The sequence below is a fragment of the Suncus etruscus genome, chromosome 14 (genome assembly GCF_024139225.1).
Source record: "Suncus etruscus isolate mSunEtr1 chromosome 14, mSunEtr1.pri.cur, whole genome shotgun sequence".
NCBI classification, from domain to species: Eukaryota; Metazoa; Chordata; class Mammalia; order Eulipotyphla; family Soricidae; genus Suncus; species Suncus etruscus.
The window spans coordinates 84,956,429-84,978,227 of NC_064861.1; the positions used below are offsets into that span (position 1 = coordinate 84,956,429).

Here is a 21,799-nt window from a genome sequence, read left to right on the forward strand (position 1 = left end):
AGCCCCCACCCGCCCTCTCGCGTGCGGCCACCGCCCCGCCACGCCCCCTGGCCGGTCCAGGCTCTCCGCGCGCACGTGAACCCCGCGGCACCCGGCCGTGACCCCTGACCTCTCGCAGCCCCGTCTGGGCCCGCAGGAGCCGAGGAGCTCTCGCGCCAGGCCCGCCCAGGCGGTGTCTCGGCGCCCCGCACCCCCAGATCTTGCAGCTCACCCCACGTTCTCCCGGCCCGGCGGAGGCGGGGAGAAGCCGTGACTAGGCACTTTTTTTTTTTTTTTGCAGGGAAGGGGTGGGCACGGACAGCGCAGACCCCCGACAGCATGGGGTTCGGCTTTAGGGGCGACGGGGTGCCCCAAGGTTGGGCCCAGGGTGCGGTTCTGCCCGGGGAGGGGCCCCCCTCCAGCCCCAGCCTGTGGCTTTGGCCCAAGCAGCTTGCTGGCTCAGGCCACCGAGGCCCATTAGCCGGCCGGGCGAGGTTGCTGGGAGCTGGGGCTCCTGGAGGGGGGCCCATCTCAGCTGCCGCAGCCTTTGGAGCAGGTGGTCAGCACGTGCGGGGGGTGGCACCGCATGGGGGGAGGAGGAGGAGGAGGAGGAGGAGGAGGAGGAGGAGGAGGAGGAGGTTCTGGGCAACAGATGGTCCGGGCTGGGCTGGGGCTGTCAGACAAGAAGAGGCTGCGAGGGGGGTCACCATCTGCACCTGGAGGCAGCCGGCCAGCTCCTCCCCCGCCCCGGACCCCACCGACGGGAGAAAGAGCTGGGGGGCCTGGGGGGGCCGCTTTTTATTGGACTGAAGGGGTCACCCACCCGGGGGGAAGAAGGCAGCTGCTGGGGGAGTCCACGGCAGAGGTGGTGCGGCTGCACTGCCCAGCGTCACTGACCCCCCCTTTCCTCGTTAAGGCGAGGGGGTCCCCCCTCCATGAGTCTGAGTTTCCTCCAAGGCCCTTTGGGAGGCTTAGGCCTCCCAGATGATGGATGAATGGATGGAGCCTGAGAGCAGGACAGGGAGTATGAAGTTGGGGGCTCACCACCCCTTGAGCAATACCTAACTAGGCAAGTCTTGGGGGACCTAGGAGGTGGGGAGGAGGGGACTGTGGACCCCAGCACCGGGTAGGAAGGAGGAGCCCCTGGAGGCAGGGATCCTGACTGGACCCTGGGGCCAGAGTCAGGCTGCTTGCTTGCTTGCTTCTGCTTGCTTGCAGGCAGCGGCTCAGGCCTGGCGCCCGGCCCAGTAGCGGTGGTAGGTGTCCTGGAAGAGGTCCCGGCAGGCGATGCGGGCCCGGAGGTGGGCGCAGGCCAGGAAGGCCCCTGCCAGCTTGCGGTGCAGCGCGTAGGTCTCCTCCGGGGGCGGGCGGAGGCGGTGCCGAAGCAGAACGGGGATGAGGCCCTGCACCCGGAGGGCGGTGTCGCCAGCCCCGAAGTCGTAGGGTTCCTGCGAGGCAAAGGGCTCCCCCAGAATCATCACCGCCTCCACGTGGGCGTTGGAGAATGCCTGGGGCAGGACAGGGAGAGCACAGTCAGGATGCAGGCCCCCACTCACCTGGGGGGCACAAACACCGGCCCCCCCACATTCCTCCCCAGAAGAGGTTTTTGCAGCTTCGACCTCTCAAGAGCACCTTACCAAGAGATAAGGGTCCCCAATAGATGCTGCCTCTACCCCAAGCTCTAGCCCCACTGGTGTTGAAGCAGGGCCCACTTGCCCAGGGATCCTAAGTAGCTGGGCAGCCCCCACATCTCCACAACACCCCACAGGTCAGCAGTACCCTCACTCCTTCCTCCCAACCTGACCTTGGTCTCAAAGCCCGTGAGGAATTTGAGGTCCTGAGACTTCTGCAGGACTCGGTCTCTGTCTCCATTGGCTGCGGCCATCACCACCTAGAGGGGTTTGGGAGTACAGGGAGCACAGGGTGAGAGGAGGCTGGGGTGCCTAGGGGACCTGGATTTGGGGGCCCCCAGCACTGCCAGAAGAGATACCCCCTATGAACAAGGACCTGAGCACCTCCAGATGGGGCCTCTGAGCCAAAAAAGAGTGAACAAAGGGATTGGATCTTGCACAGCCATCCCACCCTCATTACCCCCTCATGTGTCCTCTGTCTTCCAGGTTCCCCCACACACACACACTTTAACTGAGTGTCTCCCTCAAGATTGTATTGAGAGGGGGCCGGAGAGATAGCATGGAGGTAAGGCGTTTGCCTTTCATGCAGAAGGACGGTGGTTCAAGTCCCGGCATCCCATATGGTCCCCTGAGCCTGCCAGGAGCGATTTCTGAGCATAGAACCAGGAGTAACCCCTGAGCGCTGCCAGGTGTGACCCAAAAACAAACAAACAAAAAAAAGATTGTAGTGAGGGCCAGAGTGATAGCACAGCCGGGAGGGTGCTTGCTTTGTACACAGCTGACTGGTTCAATCCCCGACATCCCATATGGTCCCCCAAACCCTGCAGCAGTAATTCCTGAGAACAGAGTCAAGAGTAACCCCGGAGAGGTCCCAAAATAGAAGCTGAAAGATTTTGAAGGCAGGTGTAACGGGAAAGCAGGGGGCAGGCAGGGTTGGGGTCCTGACCTCCTGACTGAAAAACAGCCTTCCAGGAAACCACCTGGTGACCCACAGAGGACAATACCTGGTAAGTGTGGTTCAGAGGGGCCCCTCAGCTGGGCCAGAACATGCACATGACCCAAGATGGCAGCCTAGCTGCTGGGGGAGATGTGTGTGTTGTGTTGGCCCTAGAGAGCAGGGATCCCAGTCTCAGCCCACCTAACACAAGTCCTCAGGAGGCCTTTGGAGCCCTTTTCAGCAAATGGCTGTTGGACTCGAGTCTCTCTGGGTCCTGAGTGTATAGGCAGTTGGGGCTTCGGGGAAAAGGGGCAGAAAGACAGACTGCAGAGAGCCCTGCCTCAGCACCTAGCTCAGTTCCACCGTCATTGCTGATAGAGGTGTGATGGTCTCTGCCTTCTATCTGGGGTATGGGGGTGCTGAAAGGCTGGCACTCATGGGATGCTGAGGGCTATGGTACTAGATTTAGCACCACCACGATTAGCTGGAATTCTGAGGCGCTCTGAGGGTCCTCAGGCCACAGAAGACGGGCTCAGCAGGGAGGGGAGCCAGGGCCAAACTCCCCTCTCCTGAGGGAGTGGTATTCTCAGGGCCCAAATCCCCACTTCTGGGGGAGCTGTCCTCTTGGGCCGCCAGGGAGCAGATCAGAGCAGCCAGTGCTAACCGGCCTGTTGGGCCATCTGTTGCGCTGTGGTCCTCAGGGCCGAGTGACAGCGGGTCTTTTTCAAACTGGAGAGTAGCAGGAGGACCTGGCTGAATGGGCCTGGGGTGGGCAGACACCCTGGGGACCTGGGGGCAGGGTGTATGAGGGAGATACCAGCTTCTCCTACTGCCCCCCCCTTGCTCCTGTCTTACCCTGGGGCCTTGTCCCTAATTTCTCCCTTCCTGTGGAGACCATACTAGTTCAGAGGGATGCTGCAAAGCTGCAAATTCTGACAAAATAGGACTTGAGTCTCAAAAGTGCCAAAGTGCCTGCAGCTTGTGGGAGTTAGGCAGGGCCAGGGCACTCCTAACCCAAAATGACCCAATGCCTCTGAGAGGGCTCAAGCTGAAATTCGGGGAGCTGGGCCAGAAAGGGAGCAGGCACAAGAGGCCGCACTTGCTTAGTGTCTTGAGCACTAAGTCAGGCATAACCCAAAATTTAAAAAAGGTTCTAGTATGGGTCAGAACAGGTAGGACATTTGCCTTGCACATGGCCGGCCTGGGTTCAATTTCAGCATCCCACATAGTCTCTTGAGCCTGCTAGGAGCGATTATTGAGTGCAGAGTCAGGAATAACTCCTGAGCACTGCAGTGGTCCAAAAACAAAACAAACAAACAAAAAACAACAACAAATGTTGGAGTAGCAGCCCTAATAGGAATATCCATTCATGTTTTTCTTTTTTTGTTCGTTTTGTATTTTGCTTTTGGGTCACGCCCAGCAGTGCTCAGGGATTACTCCTGGAAACACCACCTTTGTAGTCAAGGTACAAGAGGAAGCAAGTGGACCTCAGAGCTGAGGTCATGGCCCTTGCCCAAGGTCACAGTGGACCTGGGATTCAGACACCCAAGCCTTTGCACCCAAGTCTTGAGGGGTACCCTGATCAGAACAAGGCCTGCCATGTACACCTCTCCCAGGAAGGGGTGCTCCTTCACTACGGTGTCCCCTACTCCCATCCTGGGTCAGTTTGTCCCAGAGGCCACAGAGGACTCACTGATTAGTTATCATTGGACATTTGAGCTGGGTCCTTAATTCGATCATCAATTCACTGGGGGCAGCAGAGAATGCTGGAACACCAGGATCCGCTCTCTCAGAGCTCACAGCCCAGAGGAGGGCTGGGGAGACAGACAGCAGGGACCCCAAAGTGGTCAGGGGTGAAATAGGGAAAGCACAAAGGATTATGAAAACCCAAAGGAGAAACCTTGTCAAGCCTAAGGGGTCAGGCTTACTGGAAGAGTAGAGGTCTGAGTTGAACCCTGAGCAGGATCAGTCAGGAAGAGATTCCACAGTCTTCCAAACAAAGTGCAAATTCAAGAGATATGAATGGATGCTGGGGCAGATAGTGCGTTTACCTTGCACACAACAGATCTGGGTTCAATCCCCAATACCCCATATGGTCCCCCGAGCCCAATAAAAGTGATTCCTAAGTGCAGAGCCAAGAGTAAGCCCATAGCAAGCATCATAGGGAATGGGGATGGCCACAGAACAAGAAACAAAACCACATGGTGTTTCCCATTGAGTCTCTGGAGCAGTGGTCCTCAAACTATGGCCCGAGGGCCACATATTGTATTTGTATCTGTTTTGTTTCTTCATTGCAAAACAAGATATATGCAGTGTGCATAAGAATTCGTAAGTTTGGGCCCGGAGAGATAGCACAGCGGCGTTTGCCTTGCAAGCAGCCGATCCAGGACCAAAGGTGGTTGGTTCGAATCCCGGTGTCCCATATGGTCCCCCGTGCCTGCCAGGAGCTGTTTCTGAGCAGACAGCCAGGAGTAACCCCTGAGCACCGCCGGGTGTGGCCCAAAAACCAAAAAAAAAAAAAAAAGAATTCGTAAGTTTTGTTTTTACTAGGGTTTTTGTTTTGTTTTTGTTTTTTGTTTTTGGGCCACACCCGGTGACGCTCAGGGGTTACTCCTGGCTATGCGCTCAGAAGTCACTCCTGGCTTGGGGGACCATATGGGACGCCGGGGGATCGAACCGCAGTCCATCCTAGGCTAGCACTGGCAAGGCAGACACCTTACCTCTAGCGCCACTGCCCTGGCCCCGGACTGTTCTTGTTTTAGGGCCACACCAGGTGGTGTTCAGGGACCATTCTTGGCAGGGTTTAGGTAACTACTGGGATAGGCCACATGCAAAGCTAGCACTCCTGTACTATCTCCCTGTCTGTGGGCCCAACTGCTGAACAAGCCAGCAAAGCCAGGCTGGGTACAGTCAACAGTGTCTCCACATGCCCTGAGTACCCTTTTGCCCAATAAAGGGACTGGAGGCTGGAGAAACAGAATGGGGGAGGGCATTCTCCTTATACCCAGTGGACCTGGGTTCAATCCCCAGAACCCCATATAGACCCTCGAGACCTAGCCAGAAGCGATCCCTGAACAGAGCCAGGAGTAAGCCCTGATTGCTCCTGGGTGTACCCCCAAAACCATTAAAAAAAAAGACCAGGGCCAGAGTGGTGGCACAAGCGGTAGGGTGTTTGCCTTGCTAACCTAGGACGAACTACAGTTCGATCCCCCAGCGTCCCTGTTGGTCCCCCAAGCCAGGAACAATTTCTGGTTGCATTGCCAGGAGTAAACGCTGAGCATCATTTGGGTGTGCCCCCCCCAAAAAAAAAGACAAAAGACTGAGCACACCTGAACATGCGGGAGTCCCATATTTTAAAGCCTTGATCCACACCGATGCTCCAACAATATTCCAGCTTTGAGGCGAATGATATAACTTAAAAGGTAAAGCCTATGCCAGGCATATAAGGTTTTCGGCTGGTTCCTGGCACATCAGGATCCCCCCAGTACCCCACATGTAAGGACGCTAAGGAAAACAGCCCCATATTCCCTTAAGAAATGGTGGCTTGTGGGGGCCCCACTTTTTTTTTGTTTGTTTGTTTTGTTTTGTTTTTGGGTCACACCCGGCGGTGCTCAGGAGTTACTCCTGGCTGTATGCTCAGAAATAGCTCCTGGCAGGCACGGGGGACCATATGGGACATCGGGATTCGAACCAACCACCTTTGGTCCTGAATCGGCTGCTTGCAAGGCAAACACCGCTGTGCTATCTCTCCGGGCCCTGGGGGCCCCACTTTTAACATACACACCTCCTTGTCCAGCAACCCATGAGAACTTTCTGGAGATGTCTAGCTGTTTGTTTGCTATCCCTGCTCCTAATAATTGGCATTTCCTAATTCCAGAGCCTGGATGCTCCTCCCCCTTTGCCTGAGTGCCTTGCAGGAACCCTGTAGCCTTCAGGGAAGACCCTGGGGGAGGAGAAACTCACCTCGATGTAATGGTCTGTGAATTCAGTTCCAAACTCCCGGCTTGCACCAAAGTCCAGCAGGGTCACCTGAAAACGAGGCTCCGTGATGCTGGGCATCCCCACAGTCCCCATCGTCCCTCTCTCCTGGGTTCCGGGCCACCAGCCTACACTTGTCTGATCTTGGAGAAACCTTCCTTTTGCTTTTATTCTAAATGGTTGGGTAGTTGGGGGCTGGAGCCATAGTACATTGGCTAGTGCACTTGCCTTGTAAGCGGCCAACCGGTTCAATCCCCAGCATCCTATATGATCTCTTGAGTCTAGTAGTTAGGTCTTTTAGCAGTTAGGTGTGGCCCCAAAACTAAATGGTTGGAGGGCCAATATAACGATTTTCTCTATAATATTATTTTTTTTGGGGGGGACAGGGATTGGGTCATGCCCAGCAGCACTCCTAGCTCTGAGCTCAGAAATCACTCCAGGCAGTGCTCAAGGGACCATATGGGATGCCGGGGATCGAACTCATACTGGCTACAAGGCCCCTATTTTATGTTTTTTGATTGAGAATATGTTGGCTTACAAGATTCTGTTTTAGGAACATGAATTTATACTTCCTTAAAATACATCTATTCAAAAATAAATAAAATACATCCATTCTGTTATGTTGGGGGGGCGTGAAGCCACACTTGGCAGAATTCAGGGTTGGGGTATACGGGGCAAGGGGACCATGTAATGATGTGGATTGAGCAGGATCTTTGAGATCTCTTTGGCCTCTTTAATGTTTATTTTGTTTTGCGGCCACACCTGGCTATGCACAGGGCTCACTCTTGGCTCTGCACTCAGGAATCACTCCTGGCTGATTTGGAGGATCATAGGGGATGCCAGGGTTCGAGCCCTAGTCAACTGTGTCAAATGCAAGTGTCCTACCTGGTGTACTATGGCTCTGGGTTCTGGCCCTTCTAATTTTTATAAGAATGTATCTTAGGCACAGGCCTGACCCTGGGCACCATGAGGGGTTTTGGGGCTTGTGGACAGGATACCTAGGCCAGAGTGTGTTTTAGAGATCCCTCAGGCAGCCAAGCTCTTGGGAGCCATCTGGCAACCACACAGACCCTGATCTGTGTGTCTACCCAGAGGCCCTGCCTGAGGACACTGTGTCCCCTGCAGCTGTCCCCCTTACTGCTCTTTGGATGGCTGCAGTCCCCTTCTCATCTGCCTGGTTTCAGTTTCAGGGCCGCTTCCTCCTAGGAGCCTTCCTGGACCTGACCCCACTACACTGGCTCAGCCCTTGCTTGGGCTCTGCTCGTGCCAGCCCTGACCACTCTGGCCTGTGCTTCTCCATCTCATCTCGGGTCACTCTGGGTCATTGATTTTCTGTTATGGCCAGAAAGAGGCTGAAAACCACTGCTCTGAGTCAGTGTGGCAAGGTAATGTGGTTTACCACCTGACCCAGTACTGAGTCCCAGGGCTGTCTTGCTCGTAGCCTGGTATATTCTCGGTAAACTACAAGTATGGTGGCGGCCGTGACTAATAGCTTTGGGACTCTGTGCTCCCTCTTCGACCTTGCTGCACAGCCAGTAGGACGCCAGTGGCATTCAGGGACTCCATTGCCCAGCATACCTTGCACCCGGCATAGCCAAGTCTCCTCCAGGGAATGGTGGAGGAAGAAGCAACAAAGCAAATTAGGCGGAGGTGACCTGCTGACCTGGGAGAGGTTCATGCTTCACAAGCAGAAGGCCTATGTCCATTCCATCAGCTCGTGGTCCTCCAACACCCTACCAGGTGTGGCCCCAAAACCAAACCGAAGGGAGAGTCATTGTGCTGATGCTCCAGCTACTGGCAGGAACCCCTGGCAACCCACACAGGAACCCACCTTGTGGCTGGAGGCGTCGTACAGGAAGTTGGCCCAGTTGGGGTCAGTCTGCATGAAGCGAAACTCAAACAGCTCTTGCAGGCACAGCCTCAGTAGCTGGAAGCAGATCTGGGGATGTGAGGGGGTACAGCTCAGCAGGGCAGCCTTCCGGCCTGCAGGGGAACCTCGGATCTAAGTCCCTTCTTCTGCCAGTGCTGGATCTGGACCATCAGGTCCCGCAAACTCCGTACCTGGTTTCGGATGTCCTGGCTGAGACCCTGACACTGGTCCAGGGGGACCCCTCCTGCCAGCTCCATGCCCAGCACCCGCTTTGTGCACAGCTCCTGAATCACGGCTGGTACCCGGAAGAAGGGGTCATCGGCCAGCAGCTGCCTGAAGCAGTGAGGGGAAGGAGGGGACTTGGTACTTCAGGCCCCTAGGACCCTTCTCAAGGACTCTTCCTCTGAGAATTCCTCCATAAACAGTCTGTCCTGCAACTGTCTGCTTCCTTTTGCCTCTGTCCTAGGCGATGGCCTATACCTGGCTGTGCCAACATTCACATGGGGTTTTCATTCATGTGCTCATTCAACAGATCTCTTGGGACTTGAGAGATACTACAAAGGGGAAGGTGCTTGTCTCGCATATTGCTAATCCAGAATCAATCCTGGGTACCCCCTAGGGTCTCCCAAGCCCACCAGGAGTGAGGCCTGAGTACTTCTGGGTGTGGAACCAAAAACTAAAAACAGAAACACCAGTAAGTATGTGCATTTGCCTTGCAGGCAGCAGACCCATTCCCATTTTTGATCCCTGGCATGACATCCCTTAAGGTCCCTCCAGGAGTAACCCCTGAGCATTGCCACCTAGGTGTGGCCCCAAAATAAAACAAAGAAAAGGTCCTTCGGGGCCGGTGAGGTGGCCCTAGAGGTAAGGTGTCTGCTTTGCAAGCGCTAGCCAAGAAGGACCTCGGTTCGATCCCCCGGCATCCCATATGGTTCACCCAAGCCAGGGGCAATTCCTGAGGGCTTAGCCAGGAGTAACCCCTGAGCATCAAACGGGTGTGGGCCCAAAAAGCAAAAAAAAAAAGAAAAGGAAAGGTCCTTCACTGGGGGTCTGTGAAATGACTGGAGGGAGGGCAGAGGATTGAGGGGAGCTTTATTTTTGGTGTCTGGGGGGCGGGCTGTGGGCCTCCAGCCCATCGTCCCCTTCACACTGTCATCTCAGTGTTCTGCTCAAGGTCTGCATTTGGGTCCTCATTGATAAATCCTCTGACATCTGATCACTCCTCAGGCCCTTCATAGCACAGCTGAGTGGGAGACACTGGGAGGTCCCTAGGCACAGTCAGGCAACAGGGATATGAGGGCTGGTGTGGGACTGGATCTTGCCTCTGAGCTAGGGCGTGTTCTCCTCACCAGGGCCTTCAGGATACTCTCTCCATCCATACAGAATGAGGGGAAAAAAAAAAAAAAAGAATGAGGAGCAGAGGACACCCACCCCCTTCAGTGTCACCATCCCCCCAAGTCAACCTACTACTGTTCAAAATCTCCCGGAGATTTTGTGAATAAAAGCCCCATGATTTGATTCCCCTCCTGGCTTCAGGATTTGGGTTCTTTGCAGTTTGGGATTAATGCCGCTCAGAGCATTCTGGGAAAGTATGAGTCCTCAGCTATCTTTAGCAAGAAGTGTGATGCTTGGATTATATGTGATGATCAAGACCTTTTTCTTGTTTGTTTGTCTTTTAATTGAGGATGGGGCAGTGTTTGGGTCATATCTGGTAGTGCCCAGGGATCACTCCTGGTGGGACTCAGGATTGCTGTAGTGCCGGGATTAAACTGAATCAGCCGCTTGTAAGATAAATGCCCTCCCTGCTGTCTGGTTTCATCTAGTCCAAATATCAGGACTTATCCAATGATGCCAAGCAATGTTTAGTTTTCTTTCTTTTTCTTTTCTTTTCTTTTTTTTTTTGGGTCATACCTGGCAGTGCTCAGGGGTTACTCCTGACTCTATGCTCAGAAATTGCTCCTGGCAGGCTCGGGGAACTATATGGGATGCCGGGATTTGAACCAATGACCTTCTGCATGAAAGGCAAATGCCTTACCTCCATGCTATCTCTCTGGCCCTATATGTTTAGTTTTCTGTTTTGTTATCATTTGGGCCAAACCTGGCAGTGCTCAGGGAACTATGCAGCGCCAAGGATCGAACCCAGGCCTTCAACATACAAATAAATCCCAGACTCCAATCTCACCATCTCACCAATCTCACCAGTCCTAAACGGCCTTTTTTTTTTTTTTAATTTTGGTTTTTGGGCCACACCCAGAGGTGCTCAGGGGTTACTCCTGGCTCTCTGCTCAGAAATTGCTCCTGGCAGGCACGGGGGACCATATGGGATGCCGGGATTCAAACCACCATTGGTCCTGGGTCGGCCGCTTGCAAGGCAAACTCCCTACCGTTGTGCTATCTCTCCGGCCCCAATATTTTCTTTGCTTTTTATTCTACCAACTAAAAGAACAAAAACAAAAACAAAAAAAACACCATCTGGTGCTGCTCAGGGATTACTCCTGGCTCTGTGCTCTGGGATAGCTCCAGGCAGTGCAAATAGAACCATATGGGTTCTGGGTATCAAACTCGGGTTAGTAGTGTAGATAGCGCCCTATCTTTCCCGCAGACTGTTCAATGGAATGTTCCCATTGGGCCAGGGGTATGGCAAGCACTGCACTACATGCTCTGCACGTCAAAGTGGGAGATCCTTACACCAAATAAAACCAGAAGTAGATTAGATATGGACTTGTCCCATCCGCCTGCCCCCAGTGTGCTAGGCTTCCTGGAGCCATGCCCTCTGTGGGTCTGGCCATCACAGCCTACAAGGATACAAGGATAGTGGGCTGTGTCCCGGGTCACCTGTACCCAGAGAGTCAGACCAGGCCCTCTCCCATGTGGGTCCATGTCCCTCCCATGCAGATGAGGAGACTGAGGCTCACAGGACACCAGAGGGTTAAAGGAAGGAGGCTACGACCTGAGCACAGGGGTGAGGAGAAGCATCGTCTCCTCATGGTCCACCCCAGGGTCCTAGCAGCTAGTGGGGTACAGGGTGGGGGGACATGGGCTTCCTTCCAGCTGCCAGCAGGGTGGGGTCCTGTGGGGTGGGTGAGCTCACCGGAATTTCCTGGCACAGGACGCCTCGCGCTGGTAGTCGCATTCCCAGGCCAGCTCCTTCTGCAGGGCCTGCAGGCTCTGCTCCGCAAACAGGCCTGAGAGGGCAGATGCATCAGATGGGGCCCCACCCATCACTCTACCACCCCTAGTTCCCCATCATGGATGCTCTCCTGCCGGTAGTGGGCAGTCTCTGCCACTCGCCTGGGCAGTCTCTGCCACTCGCCTGTCCTAGCACGGCCACTCTGGACCCTGCCCACTCCACCTGGGCTTGGGTGTCAGTCTCCCCACAGCCCTGCACACCAGCCCACCCCACCCGCCACTATGCTCCCTGCTCCCCAGGCACCAAAGGGTTCCTGAGCACCACATACTTGGCCCTGGGCACACTCTTTCCTGCCCTGCCACTGAGACCCGCCCAGGTAAGCACTACCAGCCCGCCCAGGGCCTGGGTTTCATGTGCCTCTCATTCTACCCACAGGGCCCTTCTTTGTTTCCAGTATTCTGATTTTCACAGCCACAGAGATGCAGACCCTGCTGCCACCCCCACTTGTTCTCCTGTGGTGGGGGTATCGGGGAGGGGGTGCCTCACCTTCAGGCAGGGCCATGCTCATCTTTAGCACAGCCATAAGGTTCTGGACATCACTCTGGATACTCTGGGCCACACCCGGGTACTGAAAAGGGAGGACGAGTTGATGTCTCTAGGCCAGCCTGGGGGGCCCCGTCCCATCTCCAGCCCCTATTCCTGCCCATCCCGCCTCCCTCCTCACCTGGATCTTCAAGGCCACCTCTGTCCCATCCTTCAGCACACCCTGGTGCACTTGCCCGATGGAGGCAGCAGCAAATGGCACTTCTTCCAGGGAGGCCAACTTGGTCTGCCAGTCATGGCCCAGTTCCTCTTCAAGAACTTTCTGCGGAGAGCGGTGGCAGCCATCATGGTCACCATGGTGGCCAGGGACAGCTGAGCACATCCACAGGGAGAGGGCTTTTTTCTCATTAACCTTCCGAGTTCATCACAAGCTGGGCCCTGGGCTTGGCTCCTGACTGTCACCCCCACATTACACACAGATGAGAAAACAGAGACACATGGGGCTGGAGAGATAGCACATCGGTAAGGCATTTGCCTTAAATGCAGGATGGTGGTTCGAATCCCGACATACCATATGGTCCCCCGAGCCTACCAGGAGCGATTTCTGAGCGTAGAGCCAGGAGTACCCCTGAGCGATGCCGGGTCTAACCCAAAAACCAAAAAAAAAAAACCCAAAAAAACAAAAAAACAAAAAAACAGAGAGACAGACTGTCTCCTTTACAATGCCCAGCCGGGTGCTGGTGGCCCTATCTGCATTGTCCCTCGCTGGCTGCTGCTATTACATGTAGTTAAGACAAAATATCCCACGATTATGCTCCTAGATTTTATTCTTTCTAGGACCACAGCTGGCAGTGCTCAGGGCTTATTCCTGGCTCTGTGCTCAGGAATCACTCCTGGCGGGCTAGGGGGACCATATGGAATGCCAGGGACGGAACCCAGGTTGGCCGCGTGCAAGGCAGCACCATCCCGCTGCACTATGGCTGCAGCCTCACCCCCTAGATTATATTCTTAACTTGAAGGTTCTGGGATAAAGAAGTACAAACTCAGGCTCCCTCAGGGCCCAGCCAGCGCCTTCCAGGACTGGCAGAGAGAGAGGGGCAGGGATCAAGCAGGACTGGGGAGGACAGGGATGAGAAGGCGGACAGGCCACCTCTACCCTCACCCGCTTATTACAACAGCTCACGTCTTGGGCACTTACTCAGTGCCAGGCACTGTGCCAACCTATTTACAGCTACCATCTCCTTTAATTAAAAAAGGAGGACTCAGAACGGCTAAAATGCGCATGTGGCGGGCGTGTGGTCTGCTGGGGTAGCTGGAGGGGCTTGGCGCAGGCCGCTTTGAGTGCTGCGGGGTGGGGCGCTGGCCCTGAAGTCATGGAGCAAGGAGGGAGCCCACTGTCTCCCCACCCAACTGCCCTGTGGCCCCTTTAAAGCCAAGACTGACCCCACCCCACCCCACCCCACCCCCGCAGGCAGCATCGTCCTCTCCTCTGATCCTACAAGGGCAGGGATCCCCCAGTCCACATTCTGAAGAAGAAACAGGCTCTACATTTGAGGCTGAGCACTGGGGCCCAGAGGGTCAGGAAATGGGGGTGTGTCTTTGTCCAGCTTCCCCCCCCCCCCATGGCACGCACCAGCATCTGCCAGCGGGGCATGAAGTCGGCACTCTGGCGGACGCGTTCAAAGATGCGCTTCAGCTGGGGGCTCAGGAGGTTGTTGTCTTGGGAGACAGTGGGTGGAGGATGGGGGGAGCCATGGCGGAGGAAGCCCCCAGCCCGGCCCCCCTGCAGAGTATTTGGATGCCGTGGGTAGGTAGGGGAGGGGTGGGAGGGAGGTCAGGGCCCAGAGGGGAGGGTCCTGCCATACCCTGGATGCTGAGCATCTGGCCGATTTTCAGGGCCGCTCCTCGGACGGTACATAAGGTCTGCACGATCCGCTCGGCGTTGGCCTCTGACAGGAAAAGGCTGGAACCTGGCAGGGAGCCACCGTTGGGGAGAAGAGAAGAGAAAGGCATTGGGATCTCAGCAAACAGCCCTGCTTTTTTTCTCTCTTTACTTTTGTTATGGCTTTGGGGTCACACCAAGGATACTCCCTGCTCTGTGCTTAGGGGTTGTTCCCAGAGGTGCTGGGGGGACCACGTGGGCCAACCCCAGCCCCCGGAACACTCTAACCCCACCATATGCTTGGGATGAAAGGCTGCCCAACCCCAAATCCTGCAAGCTCCTGGAGAAACAGTTGTGGAGTTTGCAAGCTGTAGGCTGGGGCCAAAGTGTCAGAGTGCTGGGGTCAGAGCAATGGCATAGTGGGAAGGGCGTATATGCTGCACATGGCCAACCCAGGTTCAATTCCTGGCACCCCATATGGTCCCCTGAGCACAGGAGGGAGGAGAGGAGAATAGAGAGACAGAGAAAAGACAGAGACATAGACACAGAAAGACAGAAACAGGGGGGGGGGGGGAGAGAGAGATGAGAGAGATGTCTTAGCTAAAACTGCAGGGGCAGGAAAAATAGTACAGCACGTAGGAGGTAGGGCGTTTGCCTTCCAAATGGCCAACCTGGGTTCAATCCCCGGCATCTTTTATGGTCTCCTGAGCACTACTAGGCGAGATTCCTGAGTGCAGAGCCAGGAGTAACCCCTGAGCACAGCCAGAAGGGGCCCCCAAACAAAACAAAATAAAAACCAGACTGGTAGAGTGCAGGCTTGGATGCCGGAGACCCCAAGGTTGGTCCCGAACCCTATGTGCCCCTGACCCCACAGCATTTCAGGGGTACTTTTTATTCTAAGCGAAGCAGAGGATGGAATCCAGGTTTCCTAAAAGACACCCAGGCAACATCGCCCAGGCCCCTTAGCCCTGTTCCCATCACCTTCCAGAATCCTAACTAGAGTCATCCATCTCCTCCACCCCAGGAGCTGACTCCCCCCGCCCCCAAGTCCCTGGCCCCTGAAGCTCCTACCTTGCCCAAAGGGTGACTCACTCACCTGCTTGCGAGGCTCCTCCTGGCAGGGACTTCTTGGCCAGTTCGGTCAGTGCTCCCAGCCCCAGGCCCACAGCCAGTCCTGGAGGAAAGGAGAAATGCCTGAGTGTCATGGCTGCAGGTGCGCTGGGCCTCTGCTCACTCTGTCTCCCAGATCTTCCCCCTGCTCTTTCCCTTTTCCCCCAGTTGTCTCCTCTTGGGGCTCCTGTCCCTAGGAGGAGGTTTTTTCCATCCCTCTAAGCCTCAGAACCGCAATAGAGTCCTGTAAGGTTCTACCCCAAGGTACCACTTATACTGACTGCAGAGTAGGACTGGGAAACTACTAGAGTTTTGATTTGGGGGGGGGCACAGGTGGCTATTCCTGGAGGGCTGAGATGATGCTGCAGGTAGATCGAACCAATCCAAGTACTTTATCTGCTACACTATCTCTTTGGCCTAGACTACGTGTGTGTGTGTGTGTGTGTGTGTGTGTGTGTGTGTGTGTGTGTGTGTGTGTGTGTGTTTAAAGCATCTCTGGGGCCAGAGTGATAGCATAGCTGGTAGGGCATTTGCCTTGGATGCAGCTGACTTGGGTTCAATCCTCAGCATCTCCTATGCTGAGGAGAGAGAGTGTGAGAGAGAAAGGAAGAGAAGAAGAAGAAGAAGAAGAAGAAGAAGAAGAAGAAGAAGAAGAAGAAGAAGAAGAAGAAGAAGAAGAAGAAGAAGAAGAAGAAGAAGAAGAAGAAGAAGAAGAAGAAGGTGGAGGAGGAGGAGGAGGAGGAGGAGGAAGAAGAAGAAGGAGGAGGAGGAGGAGGAAGAAGAGGAGCAAGAGAAAGAGGAGGAGGAAGAAGAGGAAGAAGAGGAGGAGGAGGAAGAGGAGAAAAGGAGATGGAGAGAGGGTGAAGAGAGGGAGAGAAAGAGAGAGGGAGAGAGAGATCCTAGAAGATTCTAGAAAAGCCAGCCTGGAAATGGCAGTCCTAGGGTCTCATCTTTGACTTCTGCCTCTCAGCCCACACCTGCAACTCCTCACACTCACCTCTCCTTCCTTCAGCAGTTCTCCCCAACCCCCTACTACCTCCCAGTCCCTTTGTCCTGGCACCCTTTTCCTCCTGTTGAAATCAGCGCCCAGGCTCAGAGTCTGCTGCCTCACTATCTCCTTGTCCCTAAAGACACCTTGGGCCTCTCTGTCTCTCTAGCACCCTCTCCACGAACAACCAGAACTGGTATTCTTTTGGACTCTCTCTACATGACAGTGATGTTCCTTCTGCTTCTTACACATTCTCGCCTGGTACCCTTACTCTTTTACAATAGAGAAAATGAAGACTTGCAAAAGCTTTGTAACTTAGCCAAAGTCAAGCAGCATGAGGGCTGGGAATGGGGCACCGGGACAGGGCACCGGCCTTGCATGTGTGAAACTTGGCTTTGAATCCTGGCAATGCTACACAAACCACCACCAGAAGAAGAGAGAGGGGTGCTGGAGTAAGAATAGTACAGAGGGGAAGGCACTTGCCTTGCATGTAACCAACCTGGGTTTGATCCCTGGCACTCATTATGGTCCCAGAACAGCACCATGAGTGACTCCTGAATGTAGAGTCAAGAGTAATCTCTGAGCACCACCAGGGACGGCTCAAAAACAAAACAAAAACAAAAACTATTCTATCTCTCAGGCCCAAGATAAGGGTTCATAAGATAAGAAGGGAGGGCCTGGAGAGATAGCACAGCGGTGTTTGCCTTGCAAGCAGCCGATCCAGGACCTAAGGTGGTTGGTTCGAATCCCGGTGTCCCATATGGTCCCCCCCCCCCCCCCCCCCCCCGTGCCTGCCAGGAGCTATTTCTGAGCAGACAGCCAGGCGTAACCCCAGAGTTGTAATGTGACACTATAAAAGAATGGCCCCTTGAGCAGTCTGGTATCAAAGCTCTGCTCAAATCCCCTTCTTTTTTTTTTTTTTTTTTTGGTTTTTGGGCCACACCGTTTGATGCTCAGGGGTTACTCCTGGCTATGCGCTCAGAAACGCCCCTGGCTTGGGGGAACCATATGGGACGCCGGGGGGATCGAACCGTGGTCCGTCCTACGCTAGTGCTTGCAAGGCAAACACCTTACTTCTAGCGCCACCTTCCCGGCCTGTGGGGAGCCTAGCTGATGAAACCTGGGACATAGGACACCTCAGTAATTCCTAATCTGGTCACCCACGTGACCAAAAGGCCCATGCCTTGAGAACAAAGGAAATAGACAAAAATAAAGTAATTCAGAGCAGCCCAATATATCCAGCCAGAAAGAAAGATATAGAGTTTGCCTTTGTGTTAGCAAACATTATTAAGAACTCTGTTTGAATCTTATGCCTTTTAGTAAAACGTGCTCAGGTCTACCTCTTTGCCCCTCCCTATTACCTGCCCCAGTTTATGCTAATGAATGCTTGTAACTGTGATTGGTGTAAAACTTGTAACACCTCTGACGTGTTTCAGCCCTTAAAAGCTGATCCCCCAACAATAAACTTCCCTTTTTGAACAGCATGTGTTGTCTTGAAGGCCCTTCTTACTAATTTCTCTAGTTCTTCTTTACAGGTCGGTTCTGCTCGAGTGAACCCACTAATAACTAGCAACCTTCATTTCCACACCCCCGCGGGTCGGGGGACTCCCACGGAAGGTTGCACCGGCCCCTCAAATCCCTTTCTTATCTTATTTTGTTTTGTTTTGTTTTTGTTTTTTGGGCCACACCCGGTGTTGCTCAAGGGTTACTCCTGGCTGTCTGCTCAGAAATAGCTCCTGGCAGGTATGGGGGACCATATGGGACACCGAGATTCGGGATTCAGGATTCAGGATTCAAACCAAACCACCTTTGGTCCTGGATCGGCAGCTTGCAAGGCAAATGCCGCTGTGCTATCTCTCCGGGCCCTCCCTTCTTATCTTATGAACCCTTATCTTGGGCCTGAGAGATAGAATAGCAGACAGAGCACTTGCCTTACATACAACTGACCCAGGTTTGATACCTGGCATGGTGTAAGGTCCCCCAAGCCCTGCAGGAGTGATCTCTGAGTGTTGAGTCATTAGTAAGCCCTGAGCACTGGTAGACATGATCCCAAAACAAAGACAACAAAAAGTGAACCTGGATTTAAATTTTTCTTTTCTTTTTTATGGTGTCAGAACCAAATCCATGGCCTTAGACATGCATAGCAAGTGCTCTCCCTCTGTTCCCCACCCCATCTTTTTTTTTTGGGGGGGGGGGGTGTCACACCTGGCAGCTCTCAGAGATTACTCCTGGCTCTACGCTCAGAAATCGCTCCTGGTAGGCTTGGGGGACCATATGGAATGCCGGGATGCGAACCACTGTCCTTCTGCATGCAAGGCAAAGGCTTTACCTCCATGCTATCTCTCCAGCCCTCCCACCACATCTTAATCTTGAACCTCAATCCATAGCTGGCTGACCCTAATTTGATCCTATGTACTGCTTAGAGTCCCTTAAGTACCCTCAGGAGCAAACCCTGAGTATAGAACCAGGAGTAACTGCTGAGCACCACCAGGCAGGGCTCAAAAACTCAAAAAAAAGAAAAAGAAAGGGAAATAAAGAAAGGAAAAATATGAAGGAAAGAAAAAGAAAGAGGAAAGAAAGGAAAAAGAATAGAAAGAAAGAGGAAGGGAGGAAGGAGGAAAGGAAAGGAAGAAAGGAAGGAAGGAAAAAAGGAAGGGAGGGAGGGAGGAAGGAAGGGAGGAAGGGAGGAAGGAAGGAAGGAAGGAAGGAAGGAAGGAAGGAAGGAAGGAAGGAAGGAAGGAAGGAAGGAAGGAAGGAAGGAAGGAAGGAAGGGAGGGAGGGAGGGAGGGAGGAAGGAAGAAAGACATTGACAGGCCCAGGAGATGGCTCAAAGAACTGGAGTTCATGCCCTGCATTTAGGAGCCCTGAGTTGCATCCCTGATCTCCGTGGTCAACAAAGTGCTGGGCCAGGAGCAGTAGCCCCTGAGCACTGCCAGGTGTGATGCACTGCCAGGTGTGATACCCAAACCAAAGCCTGAAAGAAAATATATGCACTGTAACTGGCAGACCCTAATGCATATATTATGTTTCTCACAAACAAGACTTTCTGGTCTTCCTTTGTTTTAGTGCCAGGGATCAAACCCAGGCCTCACACATGCACACACATGTTCCCAGCCCTCAGGGCTGTGGCTGCAAACCACTAAATGATTTCATGTTAATTGGGACCTAAGTTTGAACAGTTCTGCTGTGACCTGGGTTCCAATCACTCCCGGTCCTTAGTTCCCATCGCCTCGTCTGTAGAATAGAAATAAACTCTCATGGATTCATACCAAGGGATCATGTGTAAGCTGGAGAGATACAGTGGGTAAGGAGCTTCTTTGCATGTAGCTGACCAGGTGCAGTCTCTGGTACCCCATATGGTTTCCCAAATCCTGCCAGGTGTGATCCCTAAGTTCAGAACCAGGTCAGCCCTGAGCAACTGTGTGCAGGACTCAAAAGAACAATAAAAACAAACAAAATATACCACTTATATGTAGGGCCTGGTACATTTTTACTTTGGCTACTTGGCTGATTGTTTTGATAGATCACACCCAGCAGTGCTCAATATGCTCTTTGTTCAGGAACCACTGCTGACAGGGCCTTGTGGTATGCCAGGGGTAAAACCCAGGTAGCCCACTTTATCTGCTTTATTTGCTGTACTATTACTTCAGCTTCTCAAGTTCATTTATTTTATGTTTTTGCTGGTTCTTGAGATGGAACCCAGGTCAGCCACATGTAAGGCACATATCTCTCCACTCCACATTCTAAGGTTTATTTCTGTTTTGGTTTTTTTTAGCTTTTTTGGCCACACCTGGTGGTACTCAGGGTTTACTCCTGACTGACTTTGCACTCAGGAATTACGCCTGGCAGTGTTCAGAGGTCCATAGGGGATACCAGGAGATCAAACTTGGGTTGACTGTGTACAACTCCACGCATTCTATGTTCTTTTATATTGGGGGGGGGGGGTTGGGTCACACCCGGCAGCGCTCAGAGGTTTCTCCTAGCTCTATGCTCAGAAATCGCTCCTGTCAGGCTCAAAGGGAGACTCTATGGGATGCTGGGATTCGAACCACCATCCTTCTGCATGCAAGACAAATGCCCTACCTCCATGCTATCTCTCCGGACCCGCATTCTATGTTCTTAATAAATGTTCCGTTCTCTGTTCCTCTTTTGTTTTGCAGGATTGGCCCTTGGTTCTCTCTGGGCTCATCTCTCCTGCCTCCAACTCGCACTCTCCATTGCTACAACCTCTACAGAATCCCTTCTTCTGATGGAGATCAGGATCTGTTCCAGCCACACACCATACCTACCCCCAAAGTTGGCCAAGCGGCTGACGCGGGAAGCTGGCACCTTGCGTTCTCGAGACTGACCACTCAGCTGGGAAACGGGGAGAAAAGTCAAGACTGGAAGATGAGCAAAATACAAGGGGACCTCCAGTCCCCCACACTACCACATTGTGCCCCAAGCTGAAGGCCCTTCGCAGGGTTTTTTAGGTAGGGGGTGCAATGATACCTGGGGCCGGGTGGGAGTCTTCCTGTGCCGGGCCTCTCTTGCCCTGCGAATGTCCTCCTCACCCAGGCCACTGCTAGGACTATCCTGACGAAATGTGTGGGCCCAAGCACCCCGACATGGGTCCTGCAAGAAAGGCTAGACAATTGATCAGGGATGCCCTAACCCTTGGGGGACCCCTCCCTGAGCTCCTCCCCTTGGAGAACCTCTCCAGCCTCTTACCCTCAGTTTGAGCCAGGGTCCCAGGCCTCCCCAGGGTTGAAAAACAGTGCGGCCCAGCTGTCCACTGGTGCCCCCCAACAGGGCCCCAAGCTCGGGCCACATTGCCTGGGGAGAAAAGGGGGGTTACATTGGGTAGGAGTTAGTGGACATGCAGCCCCTTCATCCCCTTGGTCAGACACTCATGCTCCTCCAGGGTCCACTCTAAAATGCACCCCCAATTCCGCCCAAGCCTTCTCCAAGTTATTAGCACCCCCTTTCTTGTTGCTAGGGACCCATTGCACCTCCTGCAACCCACTTTCCCCCCCTGCCCCACTTCCAGCCGTTGCTAGGGTCCTCCTCCGTTGCTAAACACCCACAGATCCTCCAGGGTTACCTCTCCCTCCACTTCACTTCTCGGAACCCCCCTCATCCGTTGCTAGGCTCCCACATTCCTCCCGGGTCGCCCCCTCCCTCCTCCCGTTGCTAAGCACCCACGGCTCTCAAAGCTCCGGGTCCCGTACAGCGCGTGGAAGGAGAAAAAAAAAACAAAACTCAGAGCGCTTCCGGGTGTCTCCACAAGACCCGCCCCCTCCGGTAGACTAGCCAATGGCGGGGCCGAAGCTCGCTGAGCGACGCAGAGTACGTCCTGACGTACGCTAGGGGCGGGCAGTGGGCGGTCCTACGCCGCGATATGGGCGTGGTTATGCGGTTTTGTGGGCGTGGTTTTCATCGGGTTTGTGAGCGGGGCAGGAGCCTTCCGGGCACCGGGCACACACATGCTGTTTCCTGGCCTTCTGCTCACTGCGAGCTGTTACTGCTGCCCTTTGGAGTCCCCCCAGTCTTCTTAGCAAATGTCCCCCTCCAATATGAACCCCACATCTTGCCTGTGCGTGAATTTCCCTCCTCTTTTTTTTTTAACCCATCATCCCTGCCACCAACGTTTTCCCTTTCCCAAGCTCCACCTTTCACACCCTTCCTCAGCTCCCAACACCCACATCCTGGCGCCTCACCTCCTCTCTCACCCCAAAAACGCCCCCTCCCAGCTTCGTTCTTCAACTGCCT

The 21,799-nt window shown here is 54.0% G+C and overlaps 1 protein-coding gene across 1 annotated transcript; it reads right to left on the reverse strand.

Moving 5' to 3' along the window:
* Positions 1-1,190: 1,190 nt before the first annotated feature.
* On the reverse strand, positions 1,191-21,193 carry COQ8B (coenzyme Q8B). Its single transcript, XM_049787170.1, has 15 exons — positions 21,168-21,193; positions 20,759-20,863; positions 20,540-20,662; positions 20,338-20,404; positions 15,047-15,124; positions 13,934-14,038; positions 13,702-13,787; positions 12,250-12,390; positions 12,072-12,153; positions 11,487-11,580; positions 8,587-8,728; positions 8,357-8,464; positions 6,511-6,576; positions 1,784-1,870; positions 1,191-1,487 (listed from the first exon to the last, which is right to left on the reverse strand). Exons 2-15 carry the CDS (start codon positions 20,858-20,860, stop codon positions 1,206-1,208), a joined length of 1,563 nt encoding a protein of 520 aa, XP_049643127.1. The 5' UTR covers positions 20,861-20,863; positions 21,168-21,193; the 3' UTR covers positions 1,191-1,205.
* Between the last annotated feature and the right edge of the window lie 606 nt (positions 21,194-21,799).

Excerpts from the sequence above, each read along its gene's own strand:
- COQ8B (XM_049787170.1), bottom strand. The coding sequence starts at position 20,860 with ATGTGGCCCGAGCTTGGGGCCCTGTTGGGGGGCACCAGTGGACAGCTG. Across the intron at positions 11,581-12,071 it reads GAGCATGGCCCTGCCTGAAG|GCCTGTTTGCGGAGCAGAGC; the intron begins GTGAGGCACCCC and ends CTGCCCTCTCAG. Across the intron at positions 1,488-1,783 it reads TCACGGGCTTTGAGACCAAG|GCATTCTCCAACGCCCACGT; the intron begins GTCAGGTTGGGA and ends GTCCTGCCCCAG.